This window comes from Nicotiana sylvestris, chromosome 5, assembly GCF_000393655.2.
Source record: "Nicotiana sylvestris chromosome 5, ASM39365v2, whole genome shotgun sequence".
Taxonomy (NCBI): Eukaryota; Viridiplantae; Streptophyta; class Magnoliopsida; order Solanales; family Solanaceae; genus Nicotiana; species Nicotiana sylvestris.
Window position 1 is genome coordinate 20,440,622 of NC_091061.1, and position 19,959 is coordinate 20,460,580.

At 35.4% G+C, this 19,959-nt stretch overlaps 2 protein-coding genes across 4 annotated transcripts; one reads left to right on the forward strand and one right to left on the reverse strand.

Annotated features, from left to right (window-relative positions):
• The first annotated feature begins 4,312 nt into the window (after positions 1-4,312).
• On the forward strand, positions 4,313-11,495 carry LOC104226355 (putative MO25-like protein At5g47540). The gene is made up of 6 exons (XM_070147443.1): positions 4,313-4,339; positions 4,493-4,541; positions 4,956-5,054; positions 10,933-10,977; positions 11,064-11,198; positions 11,277-11,495. The coding sequence occupies exons 2-5, from the start codon at positions 4,539-4,541 to the stop codon at positions 11,190-11,192; spliced, it is 276 nt and encodes a 91-aa protein (XP_070003544.1). The 5' UTR covers positions 4,313-4,339; positions 4,493-4,538; the 3' UTR covers positions 11,193-11,198; positions 11,277-11,495.
• Positions 11,496-14,513: 3,018 nt separating this feature from the next.
• On the reverse strand, positions 14,514-18,637 carry LOC104226354 (FBD-associated F-box protein At5g38590-like). Of its 3 annotated transcripts, none has more exons than XM_009778325.2 (5): positions 18,559-18,637; positions 18,218-18,271; positions 17,232-18,143; positions 17,010-17,153; positions 14,514-14,934 (listed from the first exon to the last, which is right to left on the reverse strand). In XM_009778325.2, the coding sequence occupies exons 2-5, from the start codon at positions 18,260-18,262 to the stop codon at positions 14,644-14,646; spliced, it is 1,392 nt and encodes a 463-aa protein (XP_009776627.1). In that variant the 5' UTR covers positions 18,263-18,271; positions 18,559-18,637; the 3' UTR covers positions 14,514-14,643. The 3 variants fall into 3 exon arrangements, with proteins under 3 accessions (XP_009776627.1, XP_070030389.1, XP_070030390.1); XM_070174288.1 differs by lacking the exon at positions 18,559-18,637 and adding an exon at positions 18,396-18,505; XM_070174289.1 differs by lacking the exon at positions 18,559-18,637 and having other exon boundaries at positions 14,514-14,731; positions 14,807-14,934; positions 18,218-18,505.
• Positions 18,638-19,959: the final 1,322 nt, after the last annotated feature.

Sequence of the window (19,959 nt, forward strand, 5' to 3'; positions counted from 1 at the left end):
GGGGAGACGAAGCAGCCGGGGTATTGGATAGGGGGGGTAGGGTAGTGTTATGTACTTATATAGTTAGTGGGCAAATGGATCCTGGCCGTTGGATGAGACGAGATGAAGGGCCAGGATCCTTCGGCTAACAGGGAACGACGTCGTTCCAAGGGTGAAGGGTTAGGGTCGGTCCGGGTGAGACGGGTCGGGTTTATTGGTGGGTTATGGGGATTGATCTTGGACCGTTGGATCGGCTTGGTTTAAACGGTTGTGATGGGTTGGCATCGAAACGACGTAGCTTTGGTGTTAAACTACGTCGTTTCATGGCCTGGGGGTGGGCTGTTTGGACTGGTGGCTTGGGCTGTCCGCTTGGGCTGAGTTCGTTGGGCCAATTTTAACAAATTGGCCCAAGTCCGGAAGGGCCTTTTCTTTCTCTCTTTTTTTTTATTTTTTATTTTTATTTCTTTTCTTATTTATTTTAAAACAAAACTAAAAAAAATCAAATTAAAATTAAATACACACTCAAATATAATTATTTGCGCACATACTAAAGTATTTCAAAACCGGTAAAGTCAAACCAAACAAAATCATGGACGAAAAATGCCTATTCACGATTTTCTATTTAATGACCGAATTACGGTTTGAATTACGCAGGACACATATTTTTTGAACTTTATTTTAATAAAGTAAATAAATAAGAATGGGCCAAAATCACAAATAAATCCACAAGGTGCCGCACAGAAATCCGAAATTGTACAGCGGGGCCAATTATATATTTTTTATTTCTTTTTGGAGCGATTGTCGTGTGAAGCAAAAATCACGTGCTCACAGGAATAAGGCAATATCCCCTTGTTGCCTAGGAGCTCTTGGAGGCATTACCCCTATCACATTAGAGTAGACGGTCCCAGTCTTTTCTGTTTGCGTAGAAGTTCTTCCTCTAGCTCCATCGAATGCACTGAGAAAAGTAGCTGTGAGGAATAAAGAGCGTATTCTGTGGCATTTGATTCCATTCTTGCTAATAGTTGATTCTATAGATTCTCGAACAACGGGTACGCAAACAACGGCACCAACGGATACTGTCACACCGGTTACGAGAACATCTATAAGAGTAGGAGGAATTCAATACCAATTGCAGTTTTCTAAGACATTGGGGATTTGTCTTGCAAACAAGCCTTCCCTCCCTCACATCTGATTCAATAGCACTGGTAATTCCTCCAACACCATCCACCGCATATACGATAGATGATTCTATGCCATCCTCTTCCCTTCTTGTCTATCTCCTTCGATCAGATAGTTTTGCTTTCGGTGCTGGAGGAAGGGTAGTTTCAGAGTTCGAGATGTCTGAGCTTGGGGGGTTCCGCTTCTCTAATGTTATAATAAAGCTGCCCAGATCTTGCGTCTTCTTTTGCTGGCTAGATGCGTAAGTCAAGGTTCACGCTTGGGCCCTTGACGAGTACTTTGATTTTAGTTAGACCATAGGTGCTAAAGGGTATAGGAAGATATTACGGAGGAGTGTCATACACATCCATCGGCAAATGCGGATAGAGTAGCAGATCAAAATCCGGAAGCAGGGGTGGGAGGATCATCTGATCCTAGCATGATCCTCTACCGGACCAAGCTGATAGAGAAGGTTGGACCAATCGAGGGAGGGAGTGAGGCTTTCAACCGGACCGGGGAGAGGGGGTTGGGGGTCGGGTAGAGCTGTATTTGCCGAGGCAAGTTTGTACCGGAATCAACAGAGATTGGTGTTGCGATGGCGAAGCGAAAATCACTCTGTGCCGCTTGCTGCCCGAAGTCAAACTTCGCGACGGAAGCAAGAAAAGAAAGAAATTACGACTTCACCAACCACTACGGCCTAATCATCCCACTTCTTTCCTCAATCCCAATAAAGGATATCGATTTCCGATAACCACTTTCGCCTGATGCAATTCACCTCCATCGAGGCAGCGATCAAATTCCTCTCTCTCTCTCTCTCTTTCTCTCTCTCTCTCTCTCTATATATATATATATATAGAGAGAGAGAGAGAGAGAGATAAATAGATAGATAGATAGATAGATAGATAGATAGATAGATAGATAGATAGATAGATAGATAGATAGATAGATAGATAGATAGATAGATAGAGAGTAAGAGAGAGAGATTTTTACACTTTTTTTGTTATCTCGATAAACATAGACGTGTACCCTATATATTATATTTATTTTAAAGGAAATTAGCTTATTCAAATCTAATTATAGCATTTTAAAGAACTATAACTATAGGATTTCAAATGTAAAAGAGTTTTATAGTTATAAGGAGTATTTTTTTTCCTTTTTGTCAGAGGCGAAGTAGTATTTAAACAATTGAATTAAGATAACAAAAGTCTCTAATATGATTGCATATGATCATTAACCGAATTAAGTATGATAACATGATAACAAAAGATAAGTTTCTTTTTTATTTGAATTCAAATTTAAATACTATATCTATAAATTCAAAATTTTCTTTTTTTGGGTAATTAATCGCTTTTATATTAATAACCGATAAAACTGTACATAATCATAGCATCGCTTACACAGCTAGCTATCTCATTACAACTCTATCACCTATGTAACTTGAATTCTATACACTCAAACAAAAATATAACTCTATACTACTCTCTGAATGCCAGTAGTAGCTCTAATGTTGCGTATGTATGCTACTTCACGTGCAATAACATTCCAATCTCGAGCCCCTTTTTTCAAAGATCCTCATATTTATCTCAATCTGTATGGCATGTGATATTTCTGCATATACCATTCGGAATATCCTTATATATATGTATTTGATTAACATAGTCAAATATAAAATAAAATTAGCATATACTATTAATATTTATTAGTTTGCCACTTGAAATAACCACAATACCAAGTATATATGGTAACTTTATTATGATATATTATAGATATATATATGAGAGTGAATCTAATGGTTCTATTTAGCTGTTTGAAAACAAAAGTAAACTACACTATTCACCACAATTTTGGAAGGTACTCATTGGTCTGCTTTATAATAGTACAATACTCTCTCCATTTCAATTTATATCAATCTATTTTCTTTTTAGTTCGTACTAAAAAGAATAATCTCTTTCCCTATTTTGAAGCAATTTATCTTTATGCAATGATTTATAACCACACAAAATATATATGCTTCATTTTACACCACAAGTTTAAAAGTCTTATCTCTTTTCTTAAATTCCGTACTCAGTCAAATGAGTTCACAGTATCTTTTATAGGTATGATTGATACATATGGGGCTTGCCAACTTTTGTCCGTTTTACTCTTTATCTAACTGTAGTCAATGAGGAGTAATAATCTATGTTCCCGATAACATTTGGCGCGATAATGACAAATGAAGCAAAAACATCGAAAATTCTTTGTAATAACCTTTTTCTCTTTTAGAATCACTAGTTTCTATATACATGCTATTTAGTCAATTATTTATAGGAACTAATAATAAATTATATTTATCAACAAAATTGTATAAAAGCAAAAGGATTAATTGACATTCCTTATATCTTGAAGCTCAAGCCAAATCTATCGATGGTCTGGCGTTTCTCCATAAGTGATTCATCGCAAATTATCTTTCGTCGAAATAACATCTTTATTATTAGTGGCGGACTCAAAATTTTACATAAACGGGTTCAGAAAAAAGTAACGATACGTGTTAATATAAGCAGTGTTGGGTATGACAAACATACAACGTTTGAATTTGATCACTTTTTTTTCTTCTTAAAACAATCTCAAAACAAAGTCATTGTAAAGTCCCGTGCACTATAGTTTTAACAAAATAAAAAATACTTTTAAAAAGATACCAAAAAAAAATTATTTTTCTATTTTAGCAATTTATCTATTTAATTTAACAAATTTTAAAAAGAAGATTCATTTATATGATCTACAATTAGCTTCCTTTTTGCTACCTATTTCTGAATTTCTGATTGCTATCAATTTACCTTTAAAACTATCCAATTAGTTGGGCAACTTTCATAAACGTTGCAAGCTTATCCTTTCATTTAAGACGGTCAAAAAAAGGTTGTTTCTCATACCATCCCAGAAGAGCCATAGCGTAAAGGGTGCTCTGGCAACATTGATTATTTAATTTTAATAACCAGGCTTTTATTCAAATTGTTTCTGGGTATTGGTAAAGCTTCCAGGAAAAAAATGAAACAATTCTTTGTTCCTAGAACTATGATAATCTGTTATGTTATTATTTGTTTCAGTTGTTTGTTCTGTTTTTGCTTCTCATCAGATGTTCCTATATTAGAAACTGATGCTGACAGAGTTCTCCTTGTTTCTTCTCTTCATGATGTCTTATCAAATTGAAGCTTTGCTGAGATGAGAGGTATGCGACATCTTTGAAGTCTACGCAAATGTTTCATTACCTCATCTTTAAAAGCTTTTTGATTGTTGGTTAATGCAATGCGGCTGCACTTTTCTTGATAAGTTAATAGAATGAATATTTTGTCCTTTTCTAAACCGCAATATTACTTGACAGTTATCAATGGTATGGCAGAAGTCGATGTTCCAGGTCATGCAGAATCATGGTATGTGCTTTAGAGAATTGGTGTTTCCCTCGTACCATTTTAGGTCTATTGAGCTTCTATTTAGCAAACTATGGATCATATCTTTGAGATTTTGAATTGCTGCTGGTTTGCCTTAATTGCTCTTTAACTCTTGTCTGACTAAATCTCCTTCAGGTTTTAAACTAAGTCGGCCAGTATGGTTTTTCTTGGTATTGCATTAAGATATCAGTGCTTAGGAAAAAAGCACAAAAACATTGAGAGATTTATTATTGAGGTGACAAGTGGAAGAGCTTTTCCTGTGTATTGAGATATTTATTTTCAGATCTGTCATATTTGTTCCAATTTATGTTCAGGCAATTGTGACTTGTAGCCTGATGGAGATCTCTTTTGGTTGTTTTCTTTACATATTTAAAGATGTTTGTTTTACTGTTGCAGCTGTTGGGAGATATCCTGCTTGGCCACTCGAATTCTGCAGTAATGACGCGTTGTGTTAGTTCAAGAGACAACTTAAGGATCCTTATGAATCTTCTCAGGGTATTAAGCTATATTTGGTCGTATCATTCTTATTTCAGCCCTATCTTCCTGTTATTCTACTCTCTTCTTTAATCTTGTATTCTCTTGAAGTTTCTGTTGCTGTATTTTATTTAATTATGTTCTCTTCCGATGTTGTGGGTGGTGGGGGCTTTATAATATTGATCATGAAACCCTTGCTGCAATAGTGCAATTCAAGTTCATTGTTAGACAAGACTAGAGTTAATGGGTGCCAATTGGGCAGGTAATTTGGACAGGTCAACATTGAGCTAATACAGTACAAGAATGGTATACAGTGACATTCCACGCATACTAGGGGTCAACTTTGGGTTGGTCCACTATTGATAACTAGCCTACAAGTGCCTTGTAATTTTTGAATAAATTACAACTGCACTGCAATTCTAACAAGTTATGTTCGGCTATATGAAACCCTTATATTTCAAAAGAAAAAACCAAAAAAAATTTACTAAATAAAAAAAACACCATTATAACTTAAAAGCCTATCAATCTTTGGATAATGGTGGTGTAAATGTCCAGTTGCGAGCGCCTTGACTAATCCACCGGTCTCCTGTTACCTCCAACAAAGGTTTCGTGATAACTTTGCCCGCCAATATTTAGACAGATGAGAAGAATCACCAAATTTTTTGTTGTTACTGAGATTTGAGCCCTAGTCTCCCATGGTATTCAAGCTTTATTGCCCTCTCAACTAGAAAGCCTATCGTAGAATATGGGAAACTGTAAAAGACTAATTAGTTAAGAAAGCAACATTCTGAACAAGTAAATCTTGTGTTAAAGTTTGGCAGTTGATATTCTGCTTCACCGCACCAGTTCATGTTTTTGTGTGTGATAAGTCCATCTCAACCCAATGGACAAATTGTGAACTTGTGAAATGAGTAAAATTAGATGCACCACTCTTTGCTTAGCACAACTAGACTTGAAGTTGATTTTATCACTCACTCACTCACGTGAACAGTATCAAATTGCCACAATGAATTGTTCGAGTCAACGTGTGGTTCTGGGCCGGGCCCGGGCCTTCGTGGGCCAAACGGGCCGGGCTTCGCGGGCCTGGGCTTCGTGGCCTGGGCTCTGGCGGTCCCAGATCTGGCGGTCCCGGGCTTCGTGGGCTCACTGGGTGGAACCGGCCTGTAACGGGCCTAAGCCCATGTGGTCCTGGGCTAAACGGGCCGGGCTCATGGGCTTCGCGGGCCTAGCGGGTTTTTTTTTTTTTTGTAAGGCAATTTATTGTAGTATCATGGCTATATTAAAAATATATATGTAGTATATATGTAGAAATCTAATTATTAAAGTGCTTGACGAAAAAGAAAAATAACAAAACAATAGTAAAACACTAAATTGTCATGCATAATAAATTAATAACAAAGTACAACATGAAGCATATTAATATATATATATATATATATATATATATATATATATATATATATATATATAGTATACTAGTATAGAATGTTATGTATATATATTTCATTGTATATTGTATTGTAGTATATATTGTATGTTATGTATATATATATCCCCTTATATATTTTCTTGTAGTATATATTGTATGATATGTATATATATTCTCTTATATATTTTCTTGTAGTATATATACTGTATCTTATGTATATATATTATAACTTATTACTTATATATTTTGTTGTAGTATATATTGTATGTTATGTATATATATTCTCTTGTATATTGTCTTGTAGTATATATTGTATGTTATGTATATATATATCCTCTTATATATTTTCTTGTAGTATATATTGTATGTTATGTGTATATATATTCTCTTGTATATTGTCTTGTAGTATATATATATTGTATCTTATGTATATATATTATAACTTATTACTTATGTGTATATATTACCTTATATATTTTGTTGTAGTATATATTGTATGTTATGTATATATATTATCTTATATATTTTCTTGTAGTATATATATTGTATCTTATGTATATATATTCTCTTATATATTTTCTTGTAGTATATATATTGTATCTTATGTGTATATATATATATATATATATATATTATAACTTATTACTTATATATTTTCTTGTAGTATATATTGTATGTTATGTATATATATATTCCCTTATATATTTTCTTGTAGTATATATTGTATGTTATGTATATATATTATCTTATATATTTTCTTGTAGTATATATATTGTATTTTATGTATATATATTCTCTTATATATTTTTTTATAGTATATATATTGTATCTTATGTATATATATTATCTTATATATTTTCTTGTAGTATATATTGTATCTTATGTATATATATTCTTTTATATATATTTTTATAGTATATATATTGTATCTTATGTATATATATTCTCTTATATATTTTCTTGTAGTATATATTGTATGTTATGTATATATTGTAGCTTATAAATAATTCTAAGTAAAGACAAAGAAATATTGCGAAAAGATATTCAAGGGTAGAAGCAATAAATTTTATTACCAAAAATGGCATATCTTTCTTAGTCATCCTTCCCCCAATGGAATGAGCACAACAAGGTACTAATACCACCATTAGAAGGAAAAAAAACTAAGGAAGATGTGCCAAAATACAAGTTACATATTAGTCTATGTATTATCTCTAACAAATCTCATAAATCCTTCAAGGTTCGGAGGAGGTTGCGTTGGTGGTGGTGGAAAAGAAGCTTGTTCATCACCACTTCCGGGCGAAGCCGAATCCTCCGCAAGTTCCGCTATCATTTCTTCATAAGCTTCATCTATCGCCGGTTGTGCTTCTGCAATTCCAAAGTTTCTTCTTTCCGAGCGGATCCAATCTCTAAACAATACTGATTTTTCCAAGCTATCCCTCATAGACGCTCTATGATCACCTATTTGCAGTCTTGCTTGACTGAAAGCGCTCTCTGATGCAACAGTTGAAGCTTGAATTGATAAAATATCCCGAGCCATCCTTGCAAGAACCGGAAAATGTTTTTCCCTTGCCTTCCACCATTCCAAAAGATCAAAAGAGCCGTCTGGATTCTCCTTTTCAAGTCCCTGAGACAAATAAACTTGAAGCTCATTTAGATGTGAAGTTTCATCATAATTATCACCTTGAGAACCCCTGAACTCCGTCCAAGATTTAAGAGCTTTTAAGCCCGCAGCTCTTTTAGACGATTGTGAGCTAGACGAAGTAGGGGTTGGAATAGTTGGCCTAGCATGCTCTAAGGCAAGTTGATAAGCATTATAAACTGTTTGAGCATTAATTTTAATTGAGGCTTTTGCATCTGCAAGTGTAGCAAATTCCTCATTTGAAAGGTCTAAAGCCTTATAAATATTTGAGTACCAAAAATGAGGACCTCCTAATTTCATTGTAGGATTTAACATTGCAGCAACACCATAAATAAGAGGGATAGGGAAAAAATATTTTTTAAACTTTTGTTTCATTTCATTTATAGCAAGTTCATAAATGTCCCCACCCTCACCAAATTCAACAAACAAATCAGATAGTGCTGCAATATAAACTAAACAGTTTGAAATAGTAGGATAATATTGCCCAGAAAATGCATTTGTAGCAATTTGAAAATGTTCTAAAAAATCTAAAAGAATTTTAACATTCGTCCAATCTTGAGTAGTAAGCATTTCATCATCATCCTCACCACCTACCCGAGAATTAAACGTTGCATTAATTGGGTTTCTATATTCATATGCAACTACTAAACTTTCGTACATACAATTCCATCTAGTCGGGCAAGGTTTAGGAACCTTTCTTTCTCTAAGGCCATATTCATCACATTTTTTAAAATACTCTCTAAGTCTACTTCTACGGTTTGAATAAAAAAGCCAATTAAGAGCCATTCTAACCTTTTCAATTTCTATGTTTAAAATTCGCATACCATCACCGACAATTAAATGATAAATATGACAAATACATCTAACATGGAAAATATTAGTAAATGCAGGATTTAGTGTTGTTGTAAGCATGCCTATAGCACTAGTGTTACTAGAAGCATTATCCATAGAAATTGCCATTATTTTATCGCTAAAGCAAAAATATCTACAAATATCTGCAACAGTGTTAGCTATAAACTTACCTGTGTGACGCGAATTAATTATTCTATACGCAATTATGCGTTTTTGCATTGTCCATTCCTCATCTATCCAATGACTTGTAACAGTTAGATAATCACAATCATTACCACTTCTACCAATATCAGTAGTAATAGAAATCCGATTAGGTATATGAGTAAATAAATACCGCAAATATTGTTCATATTCATGTTTGAATTTATAAATATCACTCTTAACTGTTGCGCGAGGCCAACCTTTATAAGTAGGATTAAAAACTCTTCTAATATAATGAACCCAATTAGGATTAGAAGCAAAAGTATAAGGTAAGCACATAACAGTAATCATCTTTGCTAATTCTTCACGATCTCTATTTGGATCGTAATATAAAATACCTCCGGTGACAGTGTTAATTCCTGGTTGAACTAGATTTGAACCTGTACTAGGGTTAACCGCAGAATCTACACTTGTCCCTCTAGCTGCGCTTTCATTTGTAAAAATCTAGCCTTATCTCTAGGGTGTGTTTTTATGTGCCTAGTCAAACTACCCGTGCCGCTACGATCTCCAGTATATTTATGCGCCATTAATTTCCCACAAGCTTTACACTTAGCCTTATTTTGTTCTCTTACTTGAGTAAAAAAAAATTCCAAACTAATGATGTTTCTAGGCGTTTAGCAGGTTCTCTATTAAAAGTAGGAGTTTCTACAGGTGGGTCGGCCGGTGCATCAGTTGGGTTATTAAGAGGACTAGTAGGTGTATCATCTAAATCCGGTGCTTGGGTTTCATCATCATCCTCATTTTCCTCATTATTTTCTAAGATAGTTTCATTAGGATAAAGAGCATTCATAATTTCATCATCTAATCTTTCACCTGGTGCAACATTATGGCAAAATTCACTATCGGTAAATTGAAAACAAGGGTGATCACTATCAAGAATTACGGAAGGAGGGGGACGTCTAGGTTGGCGACTACTTTCAATTTGCTTATCTTTTCTAGGTCGGGGAGCCGGGGGAAGGGTAGTTGGTTGGCCACTACTTTCACCGGTTTTATCTTTTCCTTTACCAAACATTTTTTTCAAAGAAAATGTCATATTAATTATAATTATGCAAACTAAACCACATAAAAATATATTCTTAAAACGTAAGAGTTGAAACGAGTTTACCGGATTGTCGAACAACTTCTTGAAAATTGAAAATCGTTGAACACTTGAAAACTTCAATTCAATAACTTCACAATTTTTTACGAAATTTCAACAATAAATTAAGTAATTGTAGTAGAGAGATTGAGAGATATTGATGAATTGGTGAATAAAAATGAAAGAATGAGGGGGTATTTATAGTTGAGAAATGAGGAAAAATGTAATTATATAAAGTTTGGGGTTAAAATAAAGTTTGGGGGTCAAATGGCCATTTTCTAAACTACCAAACGGTCAAAAAAAGCCCCAAACGGCTACTTTTTAAATATGGCCGTTGGGCTGTTTTTTAAAAAAGAAAAAAAAAAAATTTATAGCTGTTAGGCCCGGACCAGGCCCGCCAGCCGGTCCCGGGCTCGTGGGCTTACCAAGGAAGACCAGCCCGCCTCGGGCTTTAAGAGACCGCTAGGACCGGCCCACCAGGACCGGCCCACTAGGCCCGTGAGGCCCGTTAAGACCGCGGGCCCGGTCGGTCCGGTTCGGGACCGGCCCACAGTGCAGCATTAGGGCAGAGTGGTATGTTATACGAGGATAGAGAAAGTCGTGCGGCTCCTTTCCCCATCACTTTAGCTGATGACCTTATTAAATTATCTTCTTAAATTGCTGTCAAGTTTTGTTGATTGCTTGATTACTACTTTTGCAGGAGTCAAGCAAGAGTATCCAGATAGAAGCATTCCATGTTTTCAAGGTATTCTCTATTGATTTAATATTTTTACCATGTCTGCTGATTGTTTCATTAGCAGCGGCTTTTTCTCTGACTTTCAAGTTCTGCAGTTATTTGCTGCAAACCAGAACAAGCCTCCAGATATTGTTAGCATCCTTGTCGCTAGCAGAAGCAAGCTCCTGCGCCTCTTTGCTGATTTTAAGACTGACAAAGATACGTACACAGTAGATATCGATTAAGAATAGGTACATGCACAATAAATATGAATACAGAGCTGTATCTTGTGAAAGAATGCCTCATAATTTTCCTAACTTTATCTGCAGAGGATAAGCAGTTTTGAGGCTGAGAAAACGCAGGTTGTCAAAGAAATTGCAGCTCTTGAAACCAAGGAACTCTCTTGAACTCAGACTAGGTAGTTCCTCAACTATCAGGTGATGTTGTTGTATGTGTAAATGAAAGAGGGTGTTTTCTCACTGGACGATATTTTACTGAATTATTAGTCTTAATTCTTGAAATAACTATTTAAATGTCGCCTTATTTTTCGTGGTTGTTTGTCACTTGTCCTTGTTCCTGATCGCCATGATCTATCCAAGAACTTATCAGAGTCTGCTGCTCCTCTTTGAAGGATATGGAGAATATAAGCGTCTGTTCTGATTCCTGAACTTCTTGGTCTATCCCTACACATATGCGCGTATTAGCTATTCTAGATTTAATACTGCCAGTCAAATATTGCATAAGTTATAGAGAGTTTAATATCGCCAACCAAACATTGATTTGAGTTAGCTATGCTGATATTTTTTTCCTTAAGCAGCCACCTGAGTACTTTAGTACTATGTATGCATAATTATTGGCAGATCATTTTCATTTATGCGACCAACCAAACGATTTACGATGCATGGTTTTGATGATAAAAAGGTAAAAAATAAAGTGTTATATTTTGTGTATAAAAAAAGTAGTTAACTTAACATATAGAGGGAGAATGCGTCTATTTGCAGATTACACACATAGTTTTGTAAGTAGCATGAAAGCGAGAAAGTTTGCTTAATGAAACTTGGGTTTTGTAATTTTTCCGAAGGCATAACGAGACTGAGGTAGGTGTCAACCACCTTTCCTTCTCTACCTTTTTCTTAAAAAATTTAAGCTACTTAGACTGATGTTGGCGATTTCAGAGGGAGATACCTTACCTGGTGCTACTCATCTTGATCTTTATTAAATAAGGATGCGAGGTCACAGAAACTTTGGAATAAGGAACACAGCCTCTTTGTATTGAAGGGGTAGGGCAGCACCCTATAATATGTTGGATTGGGCTATTTCCTATTAGAATGCAGGAAATTATACCCAATGACTTGAAAATGGATGTCCTTGATTTTCTGACCCCCCCCCTCCCTACCTCATGAGTAGGGTGGCAAATAGGCGAGACAGATTGGATATGGGCGAGACGAAATGGGTAATGCAAAAATGGTTAAGTTATCTGATCCAACCCATATTTAATATAAATAAAAAATGGGTTAACTGGCGGATAATATAGATATGGTAGATAATAGGGAGAAATTCAAAAATAGCCAGATTTACAAGTGGTCATTCAAAAATAACCACAGTTTCAAAAGTAATCGAAATTAGCCACTTTTCATGTAAAGATAAATTTGAACGAAAATATTGTTCAAAATCTAGAAAAATACTCCAGCATAATATACTGGAGTGCCAGTATAATATACCGGTCGAGCATAATATACTGGAAGTTCATACACAGATGCACCAAACTCCAATATATTATGCTGGACCGGTCTATGTTGCAGCAAAATAGCGGCTATTTTTCATTGACTTGGCAAACGCTGACTATTTTTGAATGACCAGTCCGAAAACTAGCTAGACCGTGCTATTTTAACTAGATAATATGAATATCCATATTATCCATGGCTTTTTGATATGATAGTCTTCCAAACTTGAGGAACCCCAACTTTCAGTCTTAGTAAATGTAAAAGTTAAACCCATTGGTTATTCATTTTTAAGGGAATAGTATGGATCTTATCTATATTTGATCCATTTTAAAAAAAATTATTATCCAACTTATTTTCTAATGAATAATATGGATAGATAATTGTTTTCTGAATCAATTAAACCTTTAAAATCAAAAGTCAACAGGGTTGCCTATGGGACAAGCGAGGGGTAACACTTACTAAATTTGAAGTTGCGTGAATGGAGCTTGCAGAGTCAAAAAATCAAGAGTGGGCACCAAAGTGTCTTATTAGTGCAAATCACTCGTAATAGGAAAAGACCTATTAGAAGCTGCAATGAACGTTAGAGGATTCATGGCTTTTCCAGTAGATAGTCACTCTTTTTTAAGCGAATTAGAAGGGTGACTCCAGCAATTTATTAAAATAGAAAAAGATGAGTTTTAGAGAGATGTCTATGGACACAACCATGGAAGATGGGGAATCCTATATTTCTAATACGGATGCTATCATCAACGGCACTTCTGCTTGATCTCAGGTCCCAACATCCCTGCTTTAATTTGTCTTAGACGAGTGCAGATTTCGACAGCTGGTGCTGGTGGTGGTGATGATGATATGATGATTGTATCAGCAGGTGCATCTTCCATGTTATTGAATACTACATGTAGCTGATCTCTTATATATAGGAGTAATAAATATAGTTAAATATGGGAGTAATTACTTCAATTACATTTCCTTATATATAGGAGTAATAAATATAGTTAAATATGCAAGAAAAAAAAGGTGCATTCATTCCGTTAATAGTTCGATTCAAAATAATACACCACATTTTCCATTGTTGAACAACAAATTTTGAGTATCTTTTACAGCATTTCGGTAAAGTTTAAGAAAAGATACTCATTTCGAGATTTCCAAGAGAAAGGATTACGCCAAAACAACAAAAGACAAACACAGACAAAATGGACGAATCAAACTTAGAATTTCAGGTGAAAAAGAAAAAGCCAGTTAAAGTACAGAAGGATAAAAGAAAAACCCAATTGATAACTAATTTACATGATTTCCTGAGATCCTAAAGAAAAGGTTATGTTTCAAGTTCACATAGCGGAACATCTAGTGGAACTCATTAGAATAACACTCCACACTCACCATAACATCTAAATATTTCAATATATCAAGGATTTTCCCAATTTGGAGGGAGAAGATCACACAACAATAGCTGATAAAAAAGATTATTTTAGATTGGCCAAAACTATAAGCAGTAATTTTATTGACGATTAACATTTCTTTTCTTATAAAAAAAAACAAAGAAGTGGTTAGCATAACTTTTAGAAGCGAAAAAAGAAAACTGTTTTAGTTGACTCAATAGTAATTTTTAAACTAGCTCAAATTCTCCGACGCCTAATTGATATAATATTTCTTCAATTATAAAATTCAGCCACCATTAGTATTTGTTTGGGTAAAGAGAAAACATATATAAATAGCCTCCAGTCTTTAATCCTGGAGAAGTCAAACGCTAAACTCTTTGATTGATGGCCTACGTACTAGTTTATGAAATTTACAAATGCATAAAAAGTGTTGAATGCCAAAGCTTTGGAGCTTAGAAAATAAGGTCAAGATAAGCAAATTTCTATATATAAAAATTAGATCATACATACAATCATTATATTAAACCACATTTCCTCTCTAGCAGAAAATTTAAATAACATATAGTATTATTATTTTCGTAATTAACTTACTTTCACAATATCACCAACTCAATATGTGGAGGTACTTCACCTTGAAGCTGCAGCTTAGCGAAATTTCTTAAAATTTCATCTGGTGCCACCCTGTGACGATGAACATACTGAGTAGAAGGATCAACGATGATTTTCTCAAGCACCATAGCATTTTCCAGAAAATACCTAACGAGTTCAACTTCACTAGTGCGGCCATAATATCCAGACAATCTGAGCACTTTGAGGTGATGGAGTGGACATCTTACAGCCTTCCTACACTCTCTTTCTGACCTCGAGGGGTCGACCCACAATAACTGCCATCCATATAAGAAAATTAAACCACAGAAAGAAATCAGGAGAATATGAAAATGGAGCTTTTTTTTATAACCAAGAAATCTCCAAGGGCTAGCAAAAGCACCAGGGACTTGGTTTTTATAAACCTATTAGCCCTGTTTGACTGCTCCCAGTACCACATAACATAACTCGTTCTCGAGTTGACAAATTCAACATTTTGCAATCATCATCTATAAGTTGCCCATTATCACTTGAAAAGAAAAGAAAAAAAAGCAAATTCTAAAACAAGCCCAGAAATAAGGTCACGAATTAAGACATAAGTGACTTATCACTTGGTGTTCATGTCAAACTCATAACTATCACCATAATTTTATTAACTCGTTCAAAGAACTAACCTACCACAAGTATAAGCTAGCACAGCCTTGTGGCCAACCTTGCAGGCCCTAGATAAATCACAATTGAGATCTACAGGCTGCAACAAATAAAGAGCTACATGCTGCCTATGATTAGGGCTGTGCATTTGGATCGGATATCCGAAATCCAATCCAATCCGCTCAATTTCGGATTTAGGATATTTGGATCGGATCCGAATTTAGTTTATTAAAATTTTGGATATTCTGATCGGATTCAGAATGGTATAATTTTAACCCGATCCAATCCGAAATCTGAAACTATTAGGGCAAATATAAATACCAACTTTAATTTTAGGGTTAGGTCTATTTCATTTCAGTCTTTTACTCTTCTCTGTGTTACAACTCCGACAGACCGAGAGTCCGAGATTGCTGCTCGCTTCCTCTGTCTCTTCTCTGTGTGGCACTTTGACAAACGATGATACACACTGTTTATTGGTATTCAGAGATATCAACATTTTACTTTGACACCCAGTTCACAATAAGAGGCCTACAATCTTAAGCAGATTTAAACATTATAATCATGGAGAATTAGTTTATGTTGAAGCTCTAGTCACTATCTGACTTTAGTTCCCATCACTACAACAAAGGCTTAGTCCTTAGCTGTTTATCCTTGTTCAGATTTGTCTTTCAATCCAGAAAACTACTGAATCTTTGGCTGGAAAAAGTGGCCATGTGAAGGTGATTTGCAGTTAATCTTTTTACCTAACTAATACCGCAAATGGAAAAAGGCAAAAAAGGATAAAAGAAAAAGTTCTTAATAATACGTATAATCCAATCCGAAAAATTCAAAATATTAATCGATCTGAAGTTTAAAATCCAATCTGATCCAATATTAATTCGGATCAGATTTGGATTGCATGGAATCCGAAATCCGAAATGTGCTAAATCCCATCCGATCTAATCCATGCACAGCCCTACTATGATCACACTTCGGGTTAATATTCTACCAAAAGGGCTTAAGCCAAGGAAGTCATAATGAAAGAATTTTGGAAGCCATTAAACCAGTGATTAATATTCAACCGTCATATTTATGCCAGCACGTGCACATCCAAAGAGCTAACTTACAGATTTTCAAATGTTATCCAATACCTCAAATCAATGATTCCACAGGGAATGAACGAGTGCTACCCCACCTCTTTCCCTTTCCTTTATTTTTCCTAGGCCAATACACAAGAACTGAAAAAATGTCTAACGTGCTGGAAAAGACATAATCGTCGAATTAGATGTCTACTAAGTACTTCATATCAAATTGAAAGATCTATTAAAGGATCCTATCAAATAGGCTGCAGAACGGATAAAAATGATTACTTGGTTCATCCCATACCAGGTCATATGCATTGAAAACTTGAGATGGCATTGGAATCCACTGGGAACTTTCAAAATTGAAATAGGTTTACCAAAGAAATAGCTGGAGTCAGTGAAAGTACCCATGAAGAAAAAAGGGTTCTATTAAATTTTTACTATATTTTTTCTATTTCACCATTTTACTATATAAAAAAAGGGTCAACTTCCCTCTTCAAAGAGACAGCACCTATTAAGTAACACACATTCATGTCCAGATTGTCATAACCTATTTTATTCGAGCTTGACGTGTGATGTAACTCAATTACAGTATACAAGCAAAATCAGCACTAATTTCTTGAACCAGAACTCGAAATGATCAAATCAGACTTGACACTTACCTTCAACTCAAATTCCTTCAACTGTGGAGCAGCCCCTATGACATGTGTGCAACCTAAGACACTCATGTCTTCCTTTGCTAAAACTTCTACGACAAATTTCTTGAGCTTGGCGAGTTGAGGGAACTTGTAATGCTCCAAGTACTCCTGGGAAATATTTAAAACACACCAGTTAGTACAAGCAAAGTAAAGGTATATTGACATTTCAAATTTTTGTAGACTGACCAATCCCCCATAAGCATGTATTTTAAGGACCTCCAGCTGAGAGAGTATGCAGGAACCCCGAGGCATTATGGTATCCAAAATATGCCGGAACGGGTGACCCCCAACGTCTACCTCAATCAGCATTGGAACATTTGAAAGCAATAATTTGTGGGCTGATGAAGTCCTAAGTGTTACGATGTTTGTATCACAAATTTTAAGTGATTTTAAACCAAGGCAGAACCATATCTCCAAGTGTTTCAACTTGAGGGAAGGACCAACAACTTCCAAATTAACCAGAGTTCCCGATCCATGAACTACCATTTCTTCAACAAATGGACAATTGTGCAGAAAGAACTCAAGAACTTCACCTGTCACATGTACTGACTTAAATAACAGTACCTTTACAGACTTAAAATTATACCAAAGAGGTGGCAACTTGTGGACATTGTTTGACTGAGGCTGACCAGCACAATGATTGAGACCAAGGAGCTGCGCTGGAAACGTATAGCAATAATCTGAAGCTTGAATCCTCTCCCCACCTTCTAACAAGTCTAACTCTAGCCTTTGAACTTGCCTAGAAAAGGCAAACTCAAGCCACTTGTCAATATCATGCTGGGCAAGTTCGTTTAAGTCAAAACGAACACGAAATAGGTCTAATCTTTGAGCTTTACACATTCGCAAAGTACGGTTGACCCATCTCACATACTTCTTCATGTACCTTTTCTGAAGCTTTTCATGCACTGCTACTTCACCCAATTGTTTGGTAGCATCAAAATCAAGCCGAGGAACATATCTCCACAAGGGTAACCACCGCTTGGAGAGGACACTGGTGTCTGCTGCTTCCTTAACGCTAAGGAAAGACAGTATATGTACCAGAATATCATCAGGCAACTGACTAATGCGATCCTTTGCAGTGCAAGCTCGTCTTGAACACTAGAAATATACAAGTTTCATCAAACCAATCAATGAGAAAAGAATAGTAGCACAAATCTTGTAGTAGGATTTACCTTCTTTAGAGCAAAATTATTGGAAAGCTGCGGTCTTTTCGCCATGAGAGTCTCCTGCAGCACAACAATTAACGGAATGAGATAAAAGTTTAAATTTTTCTTTCTTCTTCCAACCACCAGAGTCAATCAGTGCTCTCAAAACAAAAAAAGGAGTCTTGATTACAGAAATTTGGATTACAAGTACAAATAGGTAGGGGAAAAGAGGAGTCTTGATTACTGTGTTTGTGTGTGCGTATTAAATTGTGCAAAGAGTTATTTTTAAAAAGAAAGAGAAAAAGGAGCTCAAGGTCAGAAGACTAATATATAGATTTGAGTAGAAATTAAAACTGAAATACACTTACCTGGGAAGAAAAGGAGCAGAACAAAGACGAATGATCTTTTTCGATTGAAAGAACAAAGATTGCTCTTCGGAAACAAACGAGAAATTTTATTTTGTGTGTCATACAACTGGCTACTTTTTGTCTCACAAATTTGTGGATCCCAATCTTATATTTCTGGGTCCACATAAATCTGGGACCACAAAACTGTGAGGCAAAAAAATTGCCTCATACAATTAGTGTCAGTTGTATGAGACACAAATTAAAATTTTTCGAAACAAATGGAGTGTTCAAAAAATATAAGGGAAAGAGAGAAAACCAGATCTTACATAGACTGAACCAAAAGCAGTGTTCATATAATAGGGGTGGTAAATGGGCGGGTTGGGCTGAATTTGGGCGGGTTAAGATGGTTAGGTCAATAAATGGGTCATTGCCCAACCCAGCCCAAAGTGTATTCGGGCTAAGATGGGCTGGGTCAAGATGGGCTAAAAATGGGTTATAACCCAACCAACTTGACCCATGTTTTAGAACCATGTTCATCTTGCATAAAAAAACCTTTTACCTTAAAATGTGTAAGTCGAAAAAAAATTGGGGGTGGAGGTGGGACGGATGGGTGATGCAGAAAAAAGAAAAAAAACAGAAAATAAAAAATTTAAAATTATTTAAAAAACGTAATTTTTTTTTGAAATACAAAAATAAAAGTAATTTTTTTTTAGGGGAGGGGGGTTTTGCGGGGGGAGGGGGTGGTGCAAAAAAACAAAAGAACATAAAATTAAAAATACAAAAAATAAAATAAAATTGAGGCAACTAAATAAATTTCTATATAAGTTGGGTTGAGATACCTTTTGTTTTGGGTGAGTTTCATGGGTTGTATTTGGGCTGCTCAATGAGTCAGAATGGGCTATAAAATATAATGGATTAACTTGGGCTCAGCCCAAATTGACCCATGAGCTAAAATGTTTGTAACCCAATCCATTAATCTCTGGGCAGGTTAGATGGGTTTGAGCTCTAATTGCCACCCCTAATACATATAGGGTCTCGTGGTTCTTATGGGCTAGGCCCAACTAGTTTCTCCAGGACCCCACTTCCATGTTGGATCGAGATTTCGCGGTCAAAATTTTTTTGTGACCCGCCTTTTTTCTCGGGGCTCGTCCAATAGTTATTACTCAAATCATGTGTCAAATTTCCTAATTAGCATTGTGGACCCTCAAAATTCTTTAACAAATAAATAATTAAATTTTATTCATCTATAAGATTAAGAGTAACTCAAATACGAGTTATAATATTACATATTTATTAATTGAGAACATTGTGGAGGTATTTGAAGGCTTACGGCGTTTTGGTAGCGTACATTATGGTGATTAAGGATATGTATGTTGGTACTAAGACTCGGGTGATGACTATGGGAGGTGACTCAGAGCATTT

Excerpts from the sequence above, each read along its gene's own strand:
- LOC104226355 (XM_070147443.1), top strand. Across the intron at positions 5,055-10,932 it reads TCCTTATGAATCTTCTCAGG|GAGTCAAGCAAGAGTATCCA; the intron begins GTATTAAGCTAT and ends CTACTTTTGCAG. Across the intron at positions 10,978-11,063 it reads AAGCATTCCATGTTTTCAAG|TTATTTGCTGCAAACCAGAA; the intron begins GTATTCTCTATT and ends CAAGTTCTGCAG.
- LOC104226354 (XM_009778325.2), bottom strand. The coding sequence starts at position 18,262 with ATGGCGAAAAGACCGCAGCTTTCCAATAATTTTGCTCTAAAGAAG. Across the intron at positions 18,144-18,217 it reads ATAATTTTGCTCTAAAGAAG|TGTTCAAGACGAGCTTGCAC; the intron begins GTAAATCCTACT and ends GTATATTTCTAG. Across the intron at positions 17,154-17,231 it reads TACATGCTTATGGGGGATTG|GAGTACTTGGAGCATTACAA; the intron begins GTCAGTCTACAA and ends AATATTTCCCAG.